Source organism: Cebidichthys violaceus, unplaced genomic scaffold, assembly GCF_023349555.1.
Source record: "Cebidichthys violaceus isolate CVI_PGR_0920_01 unplaced genomic scaffold, fCebVio1.0.p SCAF_49, whole genome shotgun sequence".
NCBI classification, from domain to species: domain Eukaryota; kingdom Metazoa; phylum Chordata; class Actinopteri; order Perciformes; family Stichaeidae; genus Cebidichthys; species Cebidichthys violaceus.
In genome coordinates, this window is record NW_027176694.1 from 470,061 (window position 1) to 497,405 (window position 27,345).

The 27,345-nt window shown below is 43.5% G+C and overlaps 1 protein-coding gene across 1 annotated transcript in view; it reads right to left on the minus strand.

Moving 5' to 3' along the window:
• The window catches only part of me1 (malic enzyme 1, NADP(+)-dependent, cytosolic), a 69,831-nt gene that overhangs the window by 24,106 nt on the left and 18,380 nt on the right, over positions 1-27,345 (minus strand). The window contains exons 2-3 of the mRNA XM_068730066.1: positions 19,675-19,808; positions 16,440-16,589 (exon numbers count right to left, since the gene is read on the minus strand). Of these exons, the coding sequence (XP_068586167.1) occupies positions 16,440-16,589; positions 19,675-19,808 (284 nt within the window). The remainder of the gene's footprint in view (positions 1-16,439; positions 16,590-19,674; positions 19,809-27,345) is intronic.

The following is a 27,345-nucleotide window of genomic DNA, read 5'->3' on the forward strand; positions in this document are numbered from 1 at the left end:
CACGATCGGAGCCCCACGAGGAAGCCGGCCTCCGATCGTTGACCCGTGTCCACACAAAACACCACCGGTGACCATTCTTCACCCCCAGCGCATAACCTTGATCTTCACTGCGCTGGACGCCTCCTGTTAGCAAAGCCACATGCGGTTTCGACCGACACAGTGAACACAAATCATTGAGAAAAGACTGTAAAAAAATAGTGCGAGAGGTCAAAGTCACGCTATGAGACGTCTCCCAACTAATTAAGCCCCAAATCTGAAAAACACAGAGGATTTTTCCCCACACCATTTTCTAAATTTGTTTGAAAGGGCCTAATTGGAGCTGAATGGCGCCGACATCTTGGAGTGTGACTCTGGCCAGAGGGAAGAGGTAAATGTCAACTGAGTGGAAAAACTATTTTTCACAACTTTTAATTTGTAATTTCAACTTTTTCCAATTAAAAATATAGCAAACGTCTAAGATTTTGTAAAAGCATCTGAAATGTCACTTTGACAGAGAGCATGTGATTGTTGAGAGGTAAAGCTAAAGTTCCAAACGGCATACGTCTGCCCTTGCCAGAATTTATAGTATCCTTGGTCAAGAAGATAAAACACTATTCCTTTCAGTTCCAGTATACAGTGAGCTGTGTCAGGATTTTCTTTCGGCATGGAGCAATATCTACCTGTGACCCTTCACCACAGTTTATGGCCTTAAGGTGCATTTATTGTGCATTAAAAGCTTACCTTTGGAGCCAACGCACACATCCAGTGGGTCCATAATCTAATACATCAAACTACAGTGTTTAGTTCATATTCAACCAAGACCAGCTGCATCACATACAAGCTTGAATTGTATACGAACCGTCTGACGTTAAGAATGAACTGTTCACCTGCACTGGATGGAAATGGGACTTAAAGTAAGACTTACAGTTTATCCATCTCTTCCATCAGCCTGCTGGAGCTGCCACTGACTCCAGAAATCTGTATCTGTTATAACTACTTTCTTATTTAACCCAGAGGCTGTCTTAAAGATTATGCAACAAGAAAGGTCATGTAAGCCATGTGAAGCTGATCACACGGAGAGATCGTGAGAGTCATTTAGCTGATCTCACTCTCACGGGTCGCAGTAGCGCCGCACACACTCACTTAGCGACGACATGTAGCATTCTGAGGTCCTCAATAGAACTTGTTCTGCTGACATAAACTGAAAAAGCAAGGCACTGTAACTTCTGGCACAGTGGTGGAACTCATGGTATATAAAAGCAGAGGGATGTCCAAGATACAGTCTGTCTGCTGGATAAGGAAACACATCTATACGGTGGGAGAACTCCCGCGTGGAGATCCATGGCTTTTCAAAACAGGCTCAAACGGGAGCATCCCTCCAACATTAACACACTGGTTCCCTCTGCCAGACCAGCTGCTGGGATACGCGACATATCATTTGATTAAGGCTGGGAACTTCAACAGGCTTTCACTGAAACAAAGCCATGCAGTTGCCAATAACAACAGATGAGCATTCGTGATTTTATCGTAATAGGTGAATCAACTCGTCACTTGGTCAGGGTTCAAATGGTCACCCATGAAAAAGGTAATTACTGTACACATTCTACATTTACATAGTGTGAGTTGACAGTTGCCTCAGCCGTAAGGGGCCTGCACCCTTTAAGTCCAAGAAAGACTCGGCAGTCTTTGTATTTTTCAGTGAAACACATCGATCGCCACGACCTCCGCTCTACAGCGAATTAAAGACCAGACAAGGCGATTGTCGTCTCCTATTCAGTGATGAGACAAGGCACTGATAGAAGTTACCCAGATGTTACTGCGATTGCGTGTCGTAACCCTCAGTGGCTCTATTTCACACAGTAAATGAAGGATGTGAAGACAGATTACTTTAGGGAATGCAATAAAGGCAGGACACGGCCTGATTGTGTACAACACATCCGTCTAGTGTTTCAGCGGTTTCACAGGCAAACCATAGACCGCATATCAGAAGTGGACTTAGTCATCGTGAGTCACCCATTGGTTTGTGAACTATGGTTCTTATGCCTCGAGTTCGGCATTTTGGCTTGGTTCTTTTTACAGTACTGCAGCGTTTCTAACTGTTTTCAGTGAGGGGTAAGCGGTAAACCCAACAATTCATCCCAGGATAAACAGTATCTTGTGTTTGGCTCCATGTTTTCATTTGTAATGAATGTCAATAGTCAATTTGTTAATACATTACAGTCCAATGCATTGGTCTGGGTCTACCACACATCTGTCTGTCATCATATCAGGTGAGTGGAGTATCCTCTGAGGAGCAGCACAGCATCAAGTGAACCAGCACACACACACACACACACACACACACACACACACACACACACACACACACACACACACACACACACACACACACACACACACACACACACACACACACACACACACACTCAGAAGGAGACAGAGTAATTTCTCTGACTGGATGTGGTATCTGACCACACGCTGTAGAAAAGGACTGACAGCACAATATTTAAGCAATGAGACCGCTGGTTTCAACTTTCTTGCTTCCTTCCCTGAGTGTTATTTGATAAGTTAATGGCTTTCCATGAAAATGGAAGACTGTTTTTCCTGTCAAGTATTATCGCAAATAGAGACAATCCTTTTTAACAGTACAGATTTGATCACATTCACAACAAAAGGAGAGGTTTCTTCAGTTTGAGCACAAACTGTAAGTTAGCTACACGTATCCATATAACAGTAGAGCAAGTCAGTTATAGTACTTAATTCATACCATTAATTTTGTTCATACGGATCATTTCCAAGGCAACTGAGTCAGTGAAGGCAAAGGAGTGAAGCTGTTGGCATCACAAATAACACACTCATGCTGCAACGCACCAAGCAGCCAAGCATCTGACCAAACCAATAGAGGAGAAGAAGAAAACCTGTCAGGAGAACTGGAGGTCTGGCAGTGCCAATCAATACCCATGTTCATGGTGCAGCCTGAGCTGACTCAAACTCTGCCCATTTTAAAAATAACTAAATGCAATGGAAAAGATGATCGGCAAAGAAACTAAAATACGCAACAGACCTCTGGGAAAAATACTCTGTAAACACAAAAAAGAACAAAATAAATAGAAACGACAAAGGGATGCTGACGGTGGGTGAATAATTCAGCTCGACAAACAGTCATCCGACCCGTAATCCACCGTTCTCAGTCACTGTCTAAGCACACATAGCCTTCAGTTCTCCGTGTTTGTTCAATGTCTTAGCAGCAAGACGCAACTATACCCAGTCATTTTTTGTCCAACACACAGCTCTCATCACTTCGAAATGAAACGTGACGGGCAGGAATTCTCTTTCCAGTGCTTCTCTTTCCTCTTTCCATCCAGTGCGACCCTCCCAAGACAATGCGCTCTTCTTCCACTGCCTCCCACCCTCCGTGGCACGCTCAGACTTCCATCACATTACAAGTATTCAACACGTTGCCTGAATCACAATCAAGAACCAGTTCCAGTCCTTGGCCTCGGAAAATCATAACCCACCCCCACTTCATTCCACTGCAGCCCGCTGAAATCATCCCGGGCTTCTACACAGCAAGGAATCTTCCCTCATGAAACTTTTCCAGACTTGGAAGGAGAGGGGAAACTAAAGAATTTGCGCCCAAAAAGGAACACAGTTTAACCAATCTGATCGGCCTTTCATCACTTCGAGTAACACGCTGAGGAAACATAAAAAGGCACGGAATCTTTTACACAGGATAACCTGGAGGTGATGAAAATAGAAACCAGACAGCGTGAGGTTCTGGGGTTTCAAAACCCACCGTCTACTGTAGCTGTGCGGGTGAAGGAGAGACATTCGAGTGTCCAGACGATTGCTGTGGACTTCAAGCTTCTCTCAGCCAGCCTTGCATAACTCGAGGGGCGAGACGCAGCAGAAAAGGGCCCGTTCCAGCACAACCGGCCTGCTAGAGGAATCAGAGACACAGACCTGATGAACCCAGCTGGCTATTAGAGGAGTTCCAGCCCTCTCTTGCAAGCAGGTTTTCCATTCATTCCCCTACGTCCGGCCATTTGGGGCATGCCAATGACGTTTTGTGCGGGTTGCAAAGTCACATTCAAAAGCAATTGGGTTTTGCCTCTGCCAGCAACTGTGCATTTGCAACTGCTGCTTTGTGTTAGCAACAATGGTCAGGACCAAGCAAACGTTATAAGTCCAACAGGTCATCCTTTTAATGAAAAACAGACATGAAGAACATTGACGATAACAGACAGGTTAAGAGAATGTTGTAAAAGCATTGAGCACTGTATGGATGACAATAATGTATGGTTCATTGTATTCTCTTTGACACTCACAGAAAAATGTGTATTCAATTTCAGGCATGTCTGGGTTGGTGGCAGGCGAGCCGCTCGTGTCCACTGAAGAACAGATGGAGAAATGCTCTAAGAGTTTCACATTCTTCAGGGCTTATAGCCGAGGAGAACATTCATTCATGTACTATATGACACCAAGTGAGAGGCTAAAACCATCACATTTTACAATGGAATATCAATACAACTGTGCTTTACTGTCCAATTCGAGCTCTCAAGACCATTTAATTATGTCGCAAAGCGATCAAACAGGTCTTCAGATTATTCTTCAGTTATTTTCTGGATAATCCCTTAACCTGGATGAATGTCTTGTTTTGGAGAACCTGAATAAGATACCTGTGATATGTGGTACCAGCTCACCTTGGAGAGCGGGGTTCATTTAGTGGTTAGCTATGGTTAAGGTTTGGTTAGATTTGGGAAAAGATCATATTTTGGGTTCCAACAAAGACTTTGTTAAAATTAGAAACGTCATGGTTGGAGTTAAAATGACTTTTCTTTTCAAGTTTGAGGATCTTCATCATCACGGTTACGATTGGCACGTTTCAACCAAGCAGTCCAGTTCAGTTCAGTTTGTTACACATTAGAACGGTTATTTTTGTGTTTCCATGAGCAAAAGTTGTGGATAGCAGCAACAGAACCGCTCCAATATTGGTACCAACTCTGTCTAGGGTTCGGAAAGAGCAGATCCAATACTAGAAGGTGGAGTTAAAACGCTGCGGACCACTGATTGGTCAGAGAGAATCAACACTAGCACAACATGGGACATCCTGCAACAGCCAAGCTACCGTCAATAAAGGCCGCAATTTTAAATTCACTCGACTTTGATTTGTTACTGTACATGTGCTACATTTACATAATAATTCATTCCATTAAAAATAATTACAAGGTTCAGGATTGTTAATGTTTCATAAACACTGGTCATACACTTGTTTGAAGAAAGCCAAAATCATTCTACATTCATTTTGCGCTAATAATCCATCTCTTTTTTACTCTACCACCTGTCATACAAGAGGAATGTGTTCATATGCAAAAAGGCCCCCGTAGGCGACAGTTAGCTCTCACTGATGTAGCGCTGCCGTATAAATCAAAGGGGATGTTCAGGATGCCAGGGGAGAGGTCAAGTCTCACCTAACGAAAACGGATCAAAGAGATTCAAAAAGGAGAGTCACCCGGGGTCAGATCCCACTCCTGTGGAGAGGTCAGAGGTCAGACAGAGTCAGTCTACAACACCACCAAAACCAATCATCTCTGCAGTGACATCAGCCATAATATCCAGGTCAACCATTGTGTTCATTAATGGCCCTGTCCCTGACACCATGTATACTCTCTGTGGAATTAAGAGCTAAAATGTACATTCAGACAACCTCCTAATGTGACATATACATTTTATATGACATGGTGCAGACAGTGCTTCATACAGGGGGAAATATGAATGCTGTGAAACAGCAGGATGGTTGCAGAGATCCTCCTTAAATTCCAGCAATGCTCTGCCAAAATATGCTCCACTGTATATAAATCACATTTGTCACATTCATATATAATGTTAATACAATTCATTGGCTGGGATCAAATAGGCTTTTGCAAGACCAATGAAGTTCATATTTTATTGTTCGAACGTGTACAATTCTTATCAGCCAACGGGCCTCGCTAATCTGCAGATGGAACAAAGTGTGCAGCAGATATGCTGGAGCGCCTTAACGTATTAAACGCTGAGAAATAAGCACGTCTTAACTTCTGAACCAATGCCAAATATGTCTGTCGCACAGTGCAATTTGATTTGTTGCTCATTTTCACAATTACAAAGCCTACAGAAATCGTAATGGATTAGCAATTAATATTCTGAAACTTTTAAGTTAACTATTAAAACTTAAAAAAATGGACTAAGTCTATCAGGCACATTTTAAAGAATAGACTTCAAATTTTGTAATTTTCAAACTAAATATGATTTTAGTGTATTGTTCTAGTGTATTGTGTCAAAAATAACAGTCAAATCAGAATCCTATGTCCTAAATAGCTCTGAAATGATGAAGATGGCATGCTTTTTGTGTGCGAGTATGAAGCAAGTTTTTTTTATTAGCTCATTGTTAGCATACTGTGGTTGTAATCTGTTTCCTTTTAAAATTATTTCAAGTATGAAAGAGTAATATAGGTATTACTCCCCAATTACAGCCACTGAATAATCTCTCTGATTGCGTTTCTTTTCCTTGCAGAAGGTTGTGTTGAAATTGAATGAAATGATGTTTGTAGAAAAAGTTTACAGTTTGGAAGCCTTTTGAGTGATTCCAGGGCTCACACGGCCCTTGAGCACAGATGCATACCTTCCAGTTTTCAGTTTCTAAGTCTGGGCCAAATGCATGACAGCTCTACAAGTGTTCACAGCCAAGGCTGAGCTGAGAGCCGATGGAGCTGTCAAAACAAAGAAAAGTTAGCTTTTAGCGCTTTCTTACCACATCCATAAACTATAGTGGGAGTTTTGAACTGACTAATAAGAAGCAGAGACGATATTTCTGTCAGATACTCTATAGGCCTCATACCATTCTCAGAGGTATGGTCTTATCTAAGTGCAGATATTAAAAGCGGTGATTAATGTGTGATCTGTTGCTCTTTTAGTCAGAGGGGAGTGTCCCCTGTCAACATGAGGCTGACCCAGTTACAGACAAAAGGTTCACTGGTCTGCTCAGCTAAGATTGGAAACCGACGAGTCCTCCACACTAAATAACATCATACAACATTTTGGAAATTCCCACATTTAAGTGATTTCTAGTCTGACAACTTTGAATGAGTTTTGGTCACAAGATCATAGTTTGGGTTTAGCTGTTAAAGGTTAGGGAACCTTTGTTGTCACGTTTAAAAGATGAATTTCTTTACTTAGTTGCCATTTGATGACATGTGCTTTTTGTCTCGCTACAGTTACGTTTTTTTCTCCACCGTGTCCGCCAATTTCGTAGCTTCCTCTCAGTCGATCTGGCAACCGGTCGCTAAGTCTTTATAGAGGCCGACGCCCAGAAACGTCCACAACAAAATGGGTCTCTTTAGATGCAGGCGCCACCTTACACTTCTAGAGGGTCCGAAGTGATGATTGACAGGGATTCTTTTTGTATGACTTTAGGAAAATCTATTCATTCTGCCTTTAACCAAGTTTTTTCAAAACCAGGTTAAGGAAAGATTGCAGTGTCATTGTTTCCAACAAGGACTGTATCAAAAGAAAATTGTTTTTTGTTATGGCCAGCGATGTGGCTGACAGGAAAACCACCTACGCTGATTTTTCATGATGTGAGCATAGTGTAGCTGTATAATACAAAAAGGCAAAAACAAAACGCAATGAATAAATAAATCAGGACATAGATGTGATTTCGGCCTGTAGTATTTCATTGCTTGCTTTATGATGATTATGAACTGGTGGTCACAGTTCGCCCATATCATAAGTTCGCACGGCATTAGAGGGACACCACATGCTCCAGAAGTTGATGCAATGTGTGAAGTCTCCCTGCACGGCCAAAATTGTATCCGAGTTGAAATGCCACACCTGGAAAAATTGACACTTTTACGGTAGTAAATCAGAGGGTAAGTTGAGCCCAGTGACAACAAACTGTCAAACTCCATCGTCTCCACTAATCCACACAGTCTTAAAAAAAAAAAAGCTTCAGGCCAAGTTGTGACAGCAATTTGGATCCGACGGGGCTGTTGTTATATTTCTTATAATGTGTGCATCATTCCGGTAGGCCATAATGTGAGCTTTACACCCGACTCGAAAACGGAAAGCCAGGGATTGTAGATTCCAACGTGCCAAGAAGGTTGGACTGTGACTCGGGGAAATTTTGGTTGAGTTTCCACTCAATCCAGGGGGAAACAAAGCTGGATTCAAACTACTGAGGCATTTTTCCATGCGTGGTGCGAGTGGGTTGTATGTGCATGATTACAAAGAGATGCAACAGTGATCTTTTACCCATTTGACACTTAAATGTAAACTCCATGTCCTTTAGCTCTATCGTTTGACTCTTGAGTGTAAGAGAATACCTCTGTTTGTTTTTTACTGTTGGATCTGTTGTGGAAGGAAAGCGGGTCAGTTGCACCGCTGCTCCGTTCACAGTGTGTGTCTGCATGCAGCCGGGGCTGCTGGGAAGCATGTCAATAATGGAAAACGACAATGATATTGCTGGCAATATCAGCATGTGTGACACTCCATTCACCCTGCACGCACACGCACGCACACGCACACACACACACACACACACACACACACACACACACACACACAGGTGCTGGCAACCCTCCTACACAAGCTCATGACAAGCCACCTCCAACATGTGCTTTGGCATCCAAGCAATATGTACACATTTCAGCCGTGACAGTTGTAATAAAGACATGATATAGTTTTATTTTCAATTTTTTTGCTCCCTTTGAGGATTTAAAAAGGGTCCCTGCAGCAGCAGTTGCGAAGAAAAGATAACATCGTTAAAACGCACAGAGCGCGTACGTACAAAGTGGTGGAAGTAGCCAACGTTTTCGAACATATGGTTCATCCATAAGGCATCGTGAATAACTCACCAAGCTCTACAGGTCATATGGTTCTGCCACGGTTTCTCAAGGCGGGAAGATGAAGGCTCCATCCATACTAGTTCAGGTCATTAGTGTCAAAGACGCTTTTGGCAATTGATTCACTTTAAGTCCTCATGTACTCAAGCCTTTGGTCATTCTACACTTGTTCCTCTCACTTATTCTAAATTCACACTAAAGTCATGAGAGAGGATCGAAGCTTGCTGCCAACTTTTGTGACATGTGCTGGATGGATTTTCTGCTGCTCAGACGTCTTAGAGTTGAACTTCAAAACTACAAGCCAGGCTGAGTGCGATTCACTCACAGCATCAGATAAGCTTCAGCGAGTCGATATTTCCAGTGTGGACCGGTGAAATATTGCTACTGCGCACCAAAATGTGTCGGGTGGAGACGGTGCAGGGACAGCAGCCAAACAGATCTGTGCTCTATAATTTGGTCGGGGAAGGGGAGTCTTGTATTATTGTATCATTTAGCAGCTCCAGTGAAGTCAAACTGAAATCATAGTATTAGTAGGGAGAGAAAAAAAAAAGATCCTCAGGGGATTATTAGAAATGTGTATGCGTTTGATTGACAGCTCGCAGCTTGAGTCTCTTCACTGACCGCTGTGACCTGCAAGGCAAGTAACTGACCAATTACAAAACGTCTTCAAATGTAAAAGCAATTATAATAGAGGAAACTAATTTGTGGCAAGACAACCTCCTTCCAAAATATAATTCATGCAAACATAACCGTAGTAAGGGAAATTTTGGTTACTACATTTTATGATCCCTTTAACAGGCTTTCACTTACTCCTCTGACGTCGGATTGTGTGGAAGTCTATGATTAAATGACTCTACTCCTCACTTGATTTATTACCTCAGTAAACATTGTAAACATGAGTGTGTGGTCTTAATCGCTAGTTTCAATTCGTAGGGCATGGTTTAGGGCGTGGCTACCTGGTGATTGACATGTGGTGCATGTTTTCGTCTTACAACTTTAACCCTTTCACGATGTGTTTTCATTTAATGAACTTTTGTTTGCCTGAAAATGTCTCATTCAGCGTTTGGTTGTACTCTCCTCCGTCCTCTCATGTCACTTCTGGTTGCAAAAAGCCAAAGTGGCGACGGCCAAAGCCCAAAATGGCGACGGCGAAAAACCATGATCAACGGCCAACATGCAGAATTCAAGCCTTCAAATCCTCTTGGTCATGTGACCCTTGCCTTACCTGTTGTAGCATCCTGTCAAGAGTCTCCCAAGCCCTGCAGCTTACAAGCGTCACGGGCAGACTGTGTTTTATTAGCTGTGGTATAGAACAGTGACGACATCAGCATCTAAAGAGACCAGAGTAACAATCGCAGGTTGTTTACATTCTGTTGAATGTGTGCCAGTTGATCAGTTGATTATCTAATCTACAAGTGGAATTTAGCTGAGTTTGTTTGGTTGCTGTTTCAACAAGTTGAGATGCAGGACAAGACATGTGTGTTCATGGTTATAAGTCAGTAAGCTGTAAAACTCTGCATTAACACCACACACCATCAGCTGGCTGTCTGTCATTTACTGGGCCAATATCAGGGTTTATGTAATCGTGTTTATAGCACTTGCACTAATTTTTTAAATCCGAGTTTGACAGCCGGTGAGTGGATGAAGCTGGTACCCGACAGCCACGGTGTTCACAGGCCCTGACTGGATCCAAACAGAGTCTGACTGAGGCCAAACGTCTTCCAAGGTTTACGTAGGCCGACAGCGGTCAACCGAACCAAAACCTACACGAATATGTTTGCAATGTTTTCATTGTTGTTTCTTAGAGACATAAATGGGGGGGGGGGGGGGGGGGGGGAACTATTTTCTACACAAGTGCCAAACCTAACCACCTTGCTCTCCAGCCATGCTGCAACACTCCAAGTCATGGAGAGTTATGGCATTTTGAATTAGTGACTACAGGTCACAGACAATTCAGCCAGGTAGTCTAAGTCGTGTAGACAGTTATTCAAAACAGTTATTTAGGTTGATTACTTTCCATGTTTACACAGTAAACTGCTGTGGATTTTAGCCGCTTATACCAAAGGGATACTGCAGGAAAACTTTAGTTACAGTCTACTGTGCCCTAAAGTTTCTTTGCTTTCACTGGCTCTAAAACGTCTTCTGCCATGAGCTCTATATTGTTGCACAAGGTACTCAAAGTCCAGAGTGAAATTAATCCACAATGTTTGCCACGTTTCTCATGAGGTCAGTGTAATTCCAGACCATTTCTCTCTCCCTCCTACTTCTCCAGTGCTCATGTAGTTCAACACAGACTATTCCCGAGCTTCTCTTTTGTTCTACCAAAGAGCAAAATTGCGGTAAATAAATACATCAGCAAAAGCCAAACAATCAGTCGTTATGAGGAAACAAATTCTCTCTGGACTTGAGTTATGTGGAATACGTAGTTGTTTCTCATCCAGGATTTTAAGTAAGTCATAACGGTTCAATATCATCTGCGGAGTAATGATCCAGAAGGCAAGGCTATTTTCTACTCGCTCTCGATGCTCATCAATCCAAAGAAAATAGTTTCTCTCACACACTTGCAGTGTAACGCCGTGTGTGGGCCTCAATGGTGTGAAATCCCAGCTCCGAAGCCCCTAATCTGTGAAGGCTGGAACACTTCATCATCCGGCATGTGCCACTTCAGAGGTGGCCGAGGCAGCTTCGGCTGACGCCTCTCATTAGGCCTTCGTGACCTCCTGCAGCTCACCCTCGTTTTAATCAAAGTCCAGCCGTACGAGACTCATGGCTGCACTCAGGTCACATTACAGTACATCTTTTATGTGGTGGATAATGGATGAAATAGCACTTTAATTCTTTCATACATTATTACCCTCACACAGATACATTACAGCCTGATACATACACTATAAATACTTATATAATCATGATGACACAGGTATATAATAAAAACAATTTGGTCTCTTTACCCTCTTTGTGGTCTGACAAGGCTCGATAAGCATTTGCATTTGTTGGGAGCACGGGTTTCACTTAGCAGGTGTTCTCCTTCAACGGACATCACAAACCCTTCCTGCACCTCAGCGGACAAACGTGCCCATCACCAAGCTATCCTCAGATGGAAACAAAAAGACGGCGGCTGCTCTGGGAATGCCGTCAAACTTCACTCATTGTGTCCACTGGGCTAAAAGTTTTGTAGAAATTGGAGGTGAGAAATTGGCCTGGAAGTTGCTGCTTTATGTCAGACCTACAATTACTAGTTTAAAGACAGGGCTGGCTATATCGTACTTGTATTTTTTTTTCCAATAAAATGTATACTTCTATTTATTGTTAGCTGATCCCAGACATTTTTAGTTACGGACCCTTTACAAAATGAAACTAGCAGCTCATATCAAATCGATGCATCTAGTCTTTATCTCCATCTATCTCTATCAATCAATTATATCTTCCAGCTCCTGACAGGCAGCTGTAGTAGTAGAATCGCTGACCCTTGACCCTTAACCAGGACTCCACTAATGGGCTTCTGATGATCATCCATCTCCATCAGTAAGATGGATTGGTTTGTGTCACTTACCTCGAGAGCTCCTTGAACAAGCGGAGTGTTGCTTTAAAAAAGGGCCTGTTAAACGTTTATTTAGACACTCGGTAGCAGTGCACCACAGAGGACACGGGGACACTGGACATGATTGAAGTACACCTAACTACTCATGCAATACTTAAGATAATTTTTTTCCGCTACAAAACATTATCATTTATCACAACTGACACTTTCAGCTGTCAAACAGAGTATACAACTCACATTTATGGCGAAAACAGAAACAAACTTTGTGTGATGAAGACAGACCAACTTTCTCTGCTAAACACTGCGTCCGCTCATGAGCTTACGAACCAATAAAAGTAAGCATGTCCGCTAATCTCCCAATGATGTGAATGTGTTCCTTTTTACAGCTCCGCTTCCTGCCTCTGCCCCATCGAAAGATCAATGAATCAGCCGGTGTTTTGACACTTAATGGGGCTTGACCTTTGCTCTCCGGTACAGAGCCTGGTGTCGGAGTGTTTAGTCTTCAAGAAGCAGATTAGCCGGTAAAGTCAGGCAAGACAAGGAGACGCTGCTGCTTCCACACAGAAACTCTTTATACCTGAGAGCCAGTAAGTAGAGACCTAATCTGCTGCTATGGTGGTCTGACTGGAAGACACACACACACACACACACACACACACACACACACACACACACACACACACACACACACACACACACACACACACACACACACACACACACACACACACACACACACACACTCTCTAGAGGATACTGGTGAGTAAAATTCCCTGTGCATTGGGCTTTGATAGAAACTGAATAATATTTTGAATTCAGACACAACGAGCAGAGATTAGAGACAAGAACTTCTACGTCAAGATTGCATTCTTTCTAATGGCCATAAGGGAGTGACTCGTCCGGTTGCAAAAATAAGTGTAATTGTATAGAAGGCAATGAGAAAATGACTCTACTTCTCACTTGATTTATTACCTCAGTTAACATCTAAACACAAGTTTATAGTCTCAATTGCTAGTTTCAAGTCTTCTTCAGTGCAGCATGATGTTCATTTAGTAAACTATAGTCCCACTGAGACTAAAATAGACCATAAAGCAGGGTATACTTTAGGTCCCGGTTACCTAGTGGGTGATCCTTCTATGGCGTTGTCTGGTCTGGGAGTTGTCTGTGTTCTCAATTCATGAAAGTTAACATTTGATCGCCTGAAAATGTCTTATTCAGCGTTCGGTTGTGCGCATCGCCACCCTCTTGTGTCACTTCTGGTTGCCAAAAGCTAAGATGGCAACGGCTAAAAACCAAGATGGTGGCAGCCAAAGGCAGGGGCTATCATGCCCATCAGGACTCTAACTAATCATTCATACCCATTCATACTCCGCATAGGAGTATCGCGTATTACGTGTGACTAGCGGAGCCGGGGATCGAGCCTCCGATCCTCTGATTGAAGGACGATCCTTCTGTGGGCGACGATCCACTCATCCACAGTTGCTCCCTGGCACTAGATAAAAAGTCAGGGGATCACTTAATATGTTTGGACTACTCCTCTGGCCACCATGGAAATCAGTAGAAGATTTCAGTGGAATACATCCAATAGCTGTTGGGGCATTTCGATAAAAAAACAAACAATAATGCAACCTCATGGTGGCGCTGGGGGAATAGTCAGGGGATCACCAAAGTTGGTCAACTTTATCCTCTGGGGACCATGGATCTGGATCGGTCAATCTCATTGCAATCCTTTCAATAGTAGTCGAGATATTTCAGTCTGGACCAAAGAGGCGGACAGACCGACTGACATTGGCCGACATACAGATGCAATAAATGCAGACTCATATGTATCAAGGTCTCAGCTTGTTCCCTTTTCTCATTGGCGAGCAGAGAGAAACGGCCAGGCTGAAAACCTACATCTGTCAAACACGGTCGGCTGTGTCCCCGGCGTATTCTGCTAAGTGACCCCCCTGATGCACGTTTTCCTACAGGCCAAACCTTCAGCCCCGGGGCCTCTGGCAGCAGGCCGTGGCCCGCTGTGCTGGGACTTTGAGAGAGTGAATAAAATGACTCCTCCAGTCAGCTCAGTGCGAGAGGAAGGGAGCATGCTAGGAATATTTTCCACATAGTTCTGCAGGGATGGGAAACGGGGAGCTGGTGGAAAACAAAGCTATGTGCATGGGAGAACTTGGGTTATTTGAAATGCACCCATGGTAGGCATTTGTAATAAAACTGCTTGGACAAAATGAGGGAAACTGGGGTTTCACGGTTATCAAAAGCATTTGTGGAGCAAAATAAGCAAAGCCATTGTTGAATAAAGTGTTTTGAAAAACTACTGAAGAGTGGATGCATGCTACTGGGACGGACATATTTCTGATACCATCTTAAGTAATTACCAGTGTTATTTTAGTCTGGTTTTATCATACTAAATTATGCCCAATTGTCAAAATGTAGCTAGTTTGTTAAATGTTCAGACAATAAACATCACTTCTAGTGAAATGCCTGCTGGCCAGGAACAATAGCGAACCACTGTAGGTTGCTGTGGGGATTGTCGGATTATATGTATCCTTTCAGGTACTTAAAGGAGTCAAGGATTATAGCAAACAGCAGTAAGTGAGCATGAGAGCATTTAACCGACAGTTGACATGGGTGGTCTTTCTCCTATCAGTATTATTAGAGTAAAAACAAACCCAACAATTGTAACCACCTGAATATAAGGTTAAATGCAGGGTGGCAGGGCCAAGGTAAACAGAGTGCGGCCCTGAATGCAACGCGGAGAATGAAAGCCCTATCAACTAAAGATCGATTACCAACCGTTTAGGGAGTGTCGCTGCCAGATAGTGGGAGACTTGGACCTGATGAACCTATTTGAAGGAAAACAGATACTAGCAGGAAGGTGTGTGTGTGTGTGTGAGAGTGAAAGTGTGTTTGCAGTAGAAGACAGTAAACGCCTCTCTGCTAGGAGCAGAGCCAGATCCACTCAAGGTGAACCCTAAACTGATTTCTACAGCTTACAGCGGTTTGCCTTAAGCTGAGTTGTTTAACCAAACTCCAGCTGAGAGGACTACCGCAACCTCCAAATGTGGTTCAGATTTGAAAAATTCATAGACCAATTCCAACATAACGTACACATGCTTTAAGAGTCCTTGAGCTTCTGGTTTCAATGCAATACATCAAATCATTTGACAATTTGCTGTAGCTTTAGAAGATAAGCTACAGGCTTTTAAATTGGCCAATTTAATAGAGACTCTGGCAAAATAATGCCCCATGAAGTTTATAGAATTCCTGCCTGGTTGCATGTCAACATGTTGATTTTATAACCAAACCTGCCGTCTGATTTATCAATTATTTATCAGGTGGTTGGCTGTGGTGAACAAGTCGAGCTAAATGCAAAGAGTCTTTGACAGTGAAAGGTTTGGGTAAAGAGTTGGTTGCAGATCTCCGTCAGGTGTTTCTGCAACTACCACTGCTGTATTGTGCGACTGAATGAATACAACCCAGAAAGGACCAACCCCCCTAGCGGCCGTGGCCGGTTAAGAGCGGTGAGTTAGGAGTAGGCAGGCCGTCAACGGCAGTATAAAACAGCCAATAAAAGGTGTTTAGAGAAAGTGTGAGTCACCGCAACCACGAGAGGTCCTCGAGGGTGCAGTCATAGCAGAACACCCACAATATTATGCAGGTTGCTGCAGCAGAATGCGAGATTAGCCGTGCCACGACAGTCCAGAACTTCTTCATTTCGTCATGTCCAAATATTTAGATATGAACAAGTGGGCTGTGATTGGTGCAAAAGCCAGAAGCAGTGAAACATTGAAACCGCACAGCCAGCAGAATATGGCAATGCTGGCTGACACCAAGTGCCACAAGAAAAAAACAATTAAACGGACCCAATTCCTAAAACTTAATAACTGAGTGGTAGAAGATTGACCGGTTTGGTAAAACAGTACCACCAGATAGCTTTTGGCCTTCTGTCTGTTCACAGCAGAGGGGAATGAGAGGATGTATTTTGCACTGCAGCTTGAAAAATGTTCTTTTTATAAGTCAATGTTGTGAGTGTGTCTTACCTCGGCCCTCTGAATATCAGTCCATATTGCTGGCAGGCCAGGCCCACGGTGGGGGTGTAAATGATGGGCATGAATCTGTCGATGTCTGACGCCAACACCCGGTAGAACAGCTTCTCGTTGCGGTCCTGGAGCCCCATCAGAAACACATATCTGGGAGTGACAGGGAGGAGCAGGGAGGAAAACACAGCGTGTTAATCTTTAACATCTTGAGGAGTCAAACCTGCTGGAACTGTGGCGGGGTTTATTAAAGTCAGATGGTCATATCTGTGTGTTTGTGTGAGGTGTACCAGGCAGGATTGGAACTGCAAGGAAACACTTTGTCAGAGAAAAGAGAGAGGCAACGGTTAATGAGAGTATGTTTATATATGGAGACTCTATTAGATGGACACAACACTGTAAAAACCCAGCCAAAGTAAAAGTAGCGAGGTTCCAAAAAATGCGAGAAAAAAAATAAAAGAGAAGAAAGCCAAATGATGGGAAAAATAAACAGAATCGAAATCGGCCCTTCAGATAGCCTACACAAGCTCTTTGTTCTGTAGATTGCCCGGGAACTGAGGGGTTTGCATATAACCCAAATGAAGCGGAGCACGCCAGAAAGGGCTCTACCTCTAATCAGAGAAGTTTCCATAAAGCCAAGAGCACAAGGTGCCTCTTGTTGAGGGGATACAAAGCATGCACGCCCCCTCCCTGCTATAGGTTAGGCCGCCGCAGCTGCACAATACATGGTGGTGACAGTTGCTCTCGAGGAGCACTGTTTTCATATCGGTGAACTGAATTAGCTTCTGCCACGTGCAATTCATCACATGAAGGGTTTTCGTATGCCTTGCAGTACGGAGTTGTAAGAAATTCAGCCACAGAGTGATTCTTTTTCGTGGAATCAATCACCTATTATATGTTCCTGTTCTGAACCGTTTGTGTTTCTATATGAAAGTACATTGTTTACTTATGTCTAAGTCCATTTACTATCTTTTTCCAGAGCTTTCAACCACATGTCAAACTCCTCGGCTGAAGGAAAAATGCCAAACAGCTTCCAAAATATAAGAATTTTCTATTTTTCCTTGTCTGACATAGTAAACTCAATATTTTGAGGTCCCCTTGGATCATTTTCTGATCTTATATGGACCAAACGATATAAAACATAAAAAAAAATGAACTAAAACTATCATCAGTGTTGCAGAGGTATCTACTGAAATGAGCATGCTAACCAGCTAGCCTCGGCCCGTTCTGTCTTGTAATACCACTTGTACCTCTAGAGGCGACAGTGAGTCGCTGTAGCGTCCAGTTTGTCCTCAGTCCAACACGAGAGGACGGAGAAGTTGAGCTGCTCAGAGGGCTTCTCCGTCACGTTGAAGGTACAGGGTTCCTGTGCATTAAGACAGTTTGTTTGTTGGATTGTGCGCGTTGTGGCAGAGTTTCGTCCTTCTAGCCCCTGGGGGGGGGGGGCTTAGCCGGAAGGAGAGGGGGCGGGGCTCCGGGAGACGGACCTTAGGTTGTTGGCTGTGGCGACTCAAATTAAGATGGCTAACGTAGGATATACACGGATGGCAGAAGATTATAAGATAGCAGTGATATTGTGACCGGCTCTCAGAGTTTCAGCGGTTTGGTTGAATTTTGCGTATTCTCCCTGTTAGGTAGTACTATGCGTTTTATTTGTTAAATAACTGCTGACTGTACATTTAGATTGTATGGACCCGGCAGTAGAAGTGAAAAGCTGACTCGGTTTGTCTGGAGCATGTAGCCAGATATTACACATTGTACCTTTAAGAAAGAAAAGTCCCGAAGACAAAAGTTTGAACTGTGATCACAACTAGCTTGAGCTGCAACATTTTGATGACTACACCTGTCAGCCAGTTGCCATCAGCTGCTATGACTCAGCAAACAAAACTATAATTAAATCCCCCACATCAAACCCTAACATATTACTGCTGTGTGCTATTGCTTGATATTATGCTGGCAGATCATTAAGGAAGAATTCTTTCTCCATTCTTAACCTTAAAAGGCGTGGTGAGCACTGTCCGCACCCAGGAAACAGGAATATTTACAGTACACACTGCTTTATAAAGCAGGATCCGTGCTGACTTACTGAGTGCAGTGTTTCCTTTAAAGTCAACCCAGTGAAGCAGCCAGCACATAATCTATCTCTACCTTAATCTATTTCAGCACCAGCGATCAACTGGCTCATTTTCTTTAAGCTTGTTCCTGCTTTCCAACGACTTCACTGGATACAAGCTTTCCCCTCAGCTGCAGCGTTTTACATGCTGCACTGTTTCGGTTGGCAAAGCCTCCGATTATCCATTTCCTCTGTTGACGACGGTCACATTAGGCACTTAAGTCACTCCATCATCTCAGATCATAAACGCATGTGCTTGCAGCGCTCTTCTCTTTGCCATAATGCGTCAGAATAATTCAAGAGTCACGATATTTGATTGAGTTATGGTGGTAGAAAATAAATGACGGCGTCCCGGCAGCGAGCACCAAAGAAGGATTCAGCGTGGGAGAACAGGCTTGTAAGTAAACATGGCAGGCTTGAGCAATGGCAGGCAAATAGCAGCCCTTAATCCGCGGGACGCGCTGGAGACGGATCGTCAGCGACATTGGTAGGGCATGGGAACGGCAGTGACAAGCTCATAATGACTAGATGTTGATGCTGCGATGTTGCCACGGTGGAAAATGAAGGGGGCCTTTTAAAAAGACGTGTAGTTACTGTTGACCCTAAAATCCTGTCTCGCAAACAGCTCGTCCTCGACATTGGGAGCGACAGCTGATGGAACGGTTGACTGAGAGCGAGCTGAGCAGACTGGAATAAGAAGACCATTCAATATTCAGCACTCTGCACATGATTCAAAACAGTAAAACCGGCCCAATTTTGTTGATCAAAGAGCCCAGGCTGAAATGTTAGCATGAGGCGGATTCATTACATAACGCTAGCAGCTGAAGTTTTCATTTGGTCAATGTGGAGGTTAGAAAAACACTTGTGAAGGAGTACAGGGAGGAGATGGAGGAATGGGGGGGTGAGAGAGATCTGTTCAGTAAGATATACGATGTTAGGAGATGGATGTAGACCTCTGGGGACTGATGGCTAATCTGCCTCTCGTGTTTTTGAAGGCTTCCAGATGTAGGGGCTCCCAGCATGCACAGGGGGAATCCTCTGGGGAATCCGTCGAAATTCTGATTAAAAGATATACGTCGCGGCAGTAAGTAGAGGTTTCTGTCGGTGCGTTTGTGTAAGCCTCACCTGTCCAGGTCGTCCCTCTTCATGTCGTAGTTCTTGAGCACCCGCTGCAGCTGGACGTCCTGGCTGATGAAGCAGGGAGGCAGCAGGCCGTGGATCCCCAGCTGGAGGCGCTCCTCCAGGGAGAAAGCAATGCCCTGCGGACACACACAAACCACCGCCATTATCCTCCAACCATCCCGACACCAACAGCGACATCCACAGTGGGCAAAGGTGTCATGTCCTCAGTAAGGTCATGTCCTGAGGTTACTCGTATTGTGTGAGTTCACTGAGACAATTTCCAGTCAACTAAATTAAAATGGCGTATTTGCGTTCTTGCCGAGTTAGATGAGACGATTGCTACTACTCTTCTACTCCAGCACCTGTAAAGCTCACAAATGAATACGTCTCGTTTGTGTAATCTGGAAGAAGAATTGGTGGTCAGGGACTATTTCTTGGATGGGGGTAGTCACTTCCTGGAGCCGTGTCATCACCAAGAGAGTGCCAGGCAACCGGCAGAGACTCAAGGATTTCAATATGACGGACATTCATTTTGAATTGCTCACTGCCATCATGAGCCCAAAAAAGTTTAGCAGATTCCATGACTTAGAAATCACTTTTCTAGGGTGTATCATTTTACAACTAAAAATCCCTCATGAATTAATACGAATAACAATAACCGCTCAAAGAAGTAGAAATGAAATAAAAAAATGTAATTATGCATTATTTCTTATTTAACAGATATTCCATTTCCTGCTTACAAAGGCATCATGGTGGATCTTGTTCCACTCTTGGTATCCCCCCCTCTGAAAACTCTGTTTGACCCTTGAACATTTGCATACATCGTTTCTGTTCAAACATTCCTGCGTGATGAGAGAGGTGGCGTGTCAAACTTCTCTGTTTGGCCGTGGGGTTTGCTCTCAGAGGGGCCGCCGGCAGCTTGCATTCTGGTGCGATGTCCGCTTTTCACCGGTGCACATCCTCAAAAACACACACAACGAGGTCAAGACCAGTAACCGGCTTCACTTTGACCTCTACTCCGGCTTTCATCTCTCTCCCCACTGACCCCCCCGAACGGGACTATTGAAAAACATGCACACGTTTAGTGTCAAGCCTGTCGACTCCGACCTCTGACCTTTGAGGCTCTTAAGCTGAGGAGACAATGTCGTATGTTGATGTGACATCGGGAAGCAGTGACAGCGTGAGACGGAGGTACTTCAGCTGTAGACATAAAATAAATAAATAGAGGAGATTTGTCCCTAAATCACCCAGAACAAGTATTGAGTCCATATTTGAAAATGGGAACAGCATTCTCTACTATTCTCTGCAAGTGATGCATGGTGGGCATTTCCATCTCCTCTAAGCCCATGAAAGTGCAGCGACCCGGTGAAACCTCAGCCTCAACATGCCAGCTACTGTTGCTGACTGGTGAGACAGAAGCGAAGCTGCGGCGTAAACCTCTTCTGATTTGGATCGCGGCCACGGATGCTTAGCTCGGCCCGTTGGCCACCGCAATTCACAGCGATTCCAAGCCACCGGCACTCTCTGTGTATCTGGTTGTGTTAAAACGTTTCTGAGGTTGTAAAAAAATTAAAGAATGTGCTTGATCACGCAAGAGAAACTGTTAGGAGGGAAGTAGAAAAGCACACGACACAGAATAAAAAGGCATTTGGAATAGAACTTTGGCGGTCTTGACATCAGGAGAAGCATCAGCGCTGACCACAGGCACACTACCAGATCTTGTTAGTGTTACAGTCTGTTAAAGAGAAAAGACAGACCTCTTTCTAGCTGCTGGTTTTTAGATTTAATCTCAGTAATTCTTGAGGGCAATGATGCAAAAATAAAAAGGGGGGAATAAGGAGAAAAAAAACAACAATTCCATTTCCTTTCTTGGCAGAGCATCTAAAGAAAGAACAATTTTGTGTTTGCTTACTGTGTACAAGCTATCAGTAACGACATGAGTTTACTCAGAACACGCACGCATTCAAACAAACGCTGTCAGCTACTCGACAGCGGTGAGTCACGTGAGCATGACTAAGAAAAAAAGGGCATCGGTTATTTCGGCAAAGTACGAGTCCCGATCCGTCTAGCGTTCGCCTCGGCCCGACGCAGTCTGTACTTAACGGACCTCAAATAGGCAGAAGCAGCTCGGAATTACAACCTTCCCCGATAATCAAAAAAGATTTTCTATTTTTCAGAGAGACAGCTGCCGTCTCCAGGCGCCCGCCTCGTGCGTTTGGAGCAGCAGTCCCCCCCCCGCCACCTCCACCACCTCCATCGATGCACCGCCGCTCTGCTCGGTCTGCTGCTCTGCCACAGCTGACCGTGAGGGACACATGGGAGAGAGAAGAGTCTTAAAATACTGAGCTTAATACGAGGCTACGAAACGAGATTCATTCCTCACACAGGCTGACGCTGCTCTTTCATTAGCTGAGAAACATTCTTTTTGTTGGACTCTTTCTGAGGGAGAATTGGAGCCTGAACACGCTGGAAAAAAAAGGCCCACAAAACACAAACAAACAGGCACGTCTGGTCTACCATTAGTAGACACAGACGGTATCATCAGCTAAATGTATTCAAAGTACGAAAGTAAAAGTATTCCTTGTGTGTCTTCTATATCATTAAAACCAGGTACAATAGTTCACTCTGAAATATGGTGACGTCTCAGCATAAAATGGAAATAATGGAAGTACGAGTACCTCAAAGCAATACTTAAATTCTACTTCACAACACTCTCACGAAAGATTAAACTACTTGTCGATTCACACACACGGAGCTCTATAATTACACTGTAAAATGTAATAAGTTGACTTCACTTAAAAACAGTCAGGAAACCGATTGCCTTAAAATTTCTAAGTAAAGTAGCTCATTAATTTTAAGTTGTTAAAGCTTAAAATAACTGAGTTTAGGCAACTCACGTCATTGCAGTAAAGTGTAGTATAGTTAACTCAAAATTATGAATTATGTTAACTATAAATAGTGAATTCAGACAACTTAACTATCTGTGTAAAGGTAACTCAAAAACATGAATTAGGTTGACTATAAATTGTCAATACAGACAACTTAAAGATCTGAGTTATATTAAGTCAGCAGTACTAATAAAAACAAGTTATCCTTACAAGTCCAAGCATTCACATTACTAGGAAATTATCAGGAAACCGATTGCCTTAAAATTCTCAAGTAAACTGAACTACAAACTGTAAGTTGCTGAAACAAAAGATAGAGAACAGTATATAAATGGAGAACAGAGTTTATTTTTACGAAAAACAAATGTCTTTGAGTTTTTATCTTCAAACAGTTTGTTAATGTGCAAACAAAAATGCTGGACATGTTGCCAGATTAAGTTCTGAAATAGAACAACAGATCATAGTCGCCCTTATAATGTAAAAAAAATTGAAACAAATGCATTTTTTTGGAACGCAGACTATAGTTCACTCTGATTAACACAGTTTTGTTAGTCTTGTGTAACAGTTTAAAGCAGCGGTTTACAAAAACACCTTTTTAATCATATTTGCTCAAACTGTCACTATATCCTGACATTATAGGAAGAGACCAGATTCCCGTGCTTCCTTTCAGTGCTCCTGCAGTTGCAAGATTCCACCACGCCCACAGAAAAACAACCAAGTCGATGAGTCTCCAACACAGCTGTCAATCACTACTTGTGAATTCCAATTTAACTGTAAAACTATAGGCAGTTTACCAAATATGAATCAATATTCTGTTACTTTCTTTATCTCTCGCCTCAGATGTTTTCAGAAACGTGCGTCAGTGTACTGTTTGGCTGTGAAATTATGTTTGTCACCCGGCTGCCATTAGTAGGTAGGTTGACAGTTGGGAAAACAGGCCAGATTTAACTTTGTAATTTTACAGCTTAACAGTACACTCAATTAGGTGTCTGAGGTGAGAAATAGCCAGTGCAGGACCACAATCTTGCATTAGAGAATCCTCAGCTCTGATTGGTTGTTTTACTTTGGGTGTGGTGGAATCTTGCAAATGCCATTTGGAGCACTAAAAGGAGGTAGAGGATCCGGACTTTTTTTTACAGATCGTCTGTCAGGATATAGTGACAGTTTAAGCACATATCGCAAAGTAGTTATTAACTGCAGCTTTTGAAAAAGGGAAAACATTTTTTACAAGTTTCTTACATAAACAATACATTTCTTTCGGGCTTTTTAACTGAACGTTACATTTCATCGTCATTCACTAACAGTAATGTTCTGTACCTCCCGTAATGCGGTATTTTTAAAGGCATGCGAGTCAGACAGCCACGGTTATTAATATAACCGCCACCGTCCGGTCTGCCTTTTAAAATATGCTTCAGTAACATCAAGAGTAATAAGATGTAACATTTTGACTCGTTTCCCGATAAGGTTGTTTCTCTAACAGTCCCATTTTACTGCGCAGTTGACGGTTGTCGGAGCCACGGATTTAAAAAAGAAAAAAAAAAAGAGATGCTTGCTGAATTCAAGAGTGGCCCTGAAAGACCGACACAATTGCCCTTGCACCCTCTAAAAAGTACGCTGCGTCTGCCGAAACTCAAGTGGTTGTTAAATTTGCACTTATTGTCGAGGGGTTTAGCACGGGCTAGCGTTAGCTAGGTTAGCTTTAACGTTCGCTAGCTTTCAAAATCGAAGACATAATGTTAACCTCCAACCCCTAATTAACAGGTACAAGGCCGACTAGGTTTGCTAAAAAAGATAGCCAGTGGTATTTTATTTCATTATGTAGCTGAAACTTACCTTCAAATAACTTGACAAAGCAGCGCTTTCCTCCCGCTTCGAGCAACCGCCATTACGCCTCAAGAAAAGAACGTCTTCAGTGGTCAAGTGGTGAACTGCGCATGTGTAATCACCGAGTTCCGGCCGAGTTCGGTCTCGTGTTTCTCCGGACTTTGCGGATGGTTCCACCTCATTGATTTTTTTATATTAAAGGTAAGTTGAGCTGATAAGTTTCATAACTTTCCTCACCAGAAAGTGTTCTTTACCAAGTGTCTTTAAGTATAGTCAGCTAATTAAGCAGAAATAAGTTACGGTCACTTATTTTTTTAAGTAAGGTCATCAATTACATTTTACAGTGTAGCAGACAGGTTTTCTACTTTCAGACTCAAATTCGTTCTCACTCTTGCTTACTGACAACACTTTCACAAGCTGTCATGTCCAGAAACGTATCCTCTCTTTGTCTCACATGCAAGTTCCACAACTAACAGCTTAATCCTGCAACTCCTCTGTGTTTTTGGTTTTAATGTTCAGTTTATGCTAGGGCTGTTTCTATTTTTTAATACCTTCGTATCTTCCGAATATGACGGCACTGAGCGGAAAAAAACAACAACCTTAAAATATATATATTTTTTTTAATTTCTGGGTTTGGAGGGTTTTTGTTAAAATGTTGTTGTTATTTGTATTTAAAATTAAAAAAATAAAAACAAACCACTATAGTCATATCTCACATTAAAAAAATAGCAGGTGCTATGCAAGACAGTTGCGGTTTTCAATCAATCCATCAATCAATTCACTTTCTGTCACATGGTCTAAAGAAGTAAAACATATACAATAGATTCAACAAGGATGAAAAGAGCAATGGAAGTGTTTCAGGCCTCTTTAAGAGGAGTTGCCCTCACAGCTCTATGAGCCCTCAAAGGCCGCCAGTGTCACATGTGAAACAGATACCATCCATGGAGTCGGGGACCGAACCAATTAACATCCCCCACAAAAGGAGCGGGCAGCTCGGCCGTCCGGCGGGGGGGGGGGGGGAAACCCTGAGTGACTTTATGATTGAAGATACGGCTGGTTGGGTCAGCTGGTGACGGAAGGGAGAAAAGAGCAGTGGGCGGGGGGGGGGGGGGGGGGGGGGGGGTTCACGGCAAGACAGATCAGCGCTGCACGGTTCGCAGACTTTGGCCGGGGAAAGCGTGGGAACGCTCGACGCCAGTTTTGACATCCCTTCGCCTTTTGACTTGATTGTTGGCTTCGCGACGCCCTTGACCTCCGCGTGTAAATAGAGCTGCCAATCTCTTCAATCCCGAGGTCCTCTCAACGCGTCCGTCAGCCGGCCTTCTTAGGCGTCAGGGAAGGACTTTGTCTCGGCATGGGACCGGGGACAACACACTGCAGGACTGGTGAGCTTTTCCTCTTACTGTTGAAATGTTACGGCAGCTTCACACCAACAATATTGGAAGCAGTGCATTTTTTTCTTCTGTAGTTTGGCAGAAAATGACCCTAAAATTTCGTCCGACGGTTCAGCTCCCCTAGAAGCGAAGATCTGTAACCTTCTACTCGTTCCGTTAACGGTCTCGGGTCGGTTTGCAATCGACAAGTGTGAACCAAAAAAAAAACGAGCCAAACAGGCAAACAGAAGATTCAGAGATTGATCAATCACGACTAGAACAAGTGGCAACAATTTCCTCGACTGTACTTTTTGGTTTACATTCTTAGAAAAACCAAAGCGCGGTGACAAACATACACCCCCTCCCACACACACATCCAAACTTGAAAGCTAACAGAAACACACACACACACACACACACACACACACACACACACACACACACACACACACACACAAACACACACAAAGCACCCCTGTGTTTGTTTGTCTGAGTACAGGTTTTCGATGTTTGACTGCTGTAATGCCTGCCCTCTCTCCCCTCAGGAGCCCTAAACTGGGCCGGGCAGGATAAACCCTAGAGAGCTTCCACATGTCCCCGACCACATCTGAAGTGCCCGCACCCAGTGCCAACACATGTGACGCCCGCAGCTCCATGTTCCAGAAGCCGCGGTAACGACCCCGAACCTGTAATCTGCCCCGCCGGCCGGTGCCACCCCCTTAACCTCGGACTGCTGCCGTGCCCACCCCAAAACGCTCGGCGGAGAGGAAAGAGCTAATTAGTCCACCAGATGCCCAAACAAGAAAGATGAAAGCTCAGCGTTTCTTTGAATCTGATAAATACAGCATCGCTTCGCTTCCAAAGGGAGTTCAAAAGGATGGGTTCATCGCAACTCTCCAGCGTAAAAAAAAAAAAAAGGTTTAGAGATTTCTGCCACCTCGACCTTTTCATTTCAATCTGCCACAAACCGCACAGAACTCGGTCTACAGAGCCACTCCCTTCATTACAGCAGGACTTCTCCTTGATCTGGAGAGATTTCATTCCTTAATGCCACCGCGTGGTTTAAGCTCGCCCACAAGAGAAGGCTCCTTATCACAACATCAACGCTGCCCTGAAACATTTCTCACACACTTCGCTAGTCCGAAATGTTTTCTCAGATTTCACTTTCTGTGGGGAAAAAGCAGAAAAGGAATCCGATGCGACTACACTATATAATGACAGACATTTACATCACGCAGAGCCTTGGGAATGTGCTGATGCAGAACATTTCATTTGAACCTAAATTAAACTTGACAATAATCAAATGCTATCTGGTGGGTGACAGGTTTTCAACTAGGTTTCAGGCAATAGGGACAGTGTTGGGGGAGCTATTTTTGGAAAACATGCTTTAGAACTGAACTACTTAATCAAAAAAAGTACTATCGTCCAGCAATGTTTCCAATGCAATTTTGAGAATCTTTGCAGTAGGAATATGGCAGATCATATCAAAAGCGTGGCAAAGCACAGGACATTACTTAAAGAGTGTTTTTACACAGTGGAAGAAAATGAAATCATCTCCTCCTCTCGCGGTGACTCCATGAGGCTAAATAACT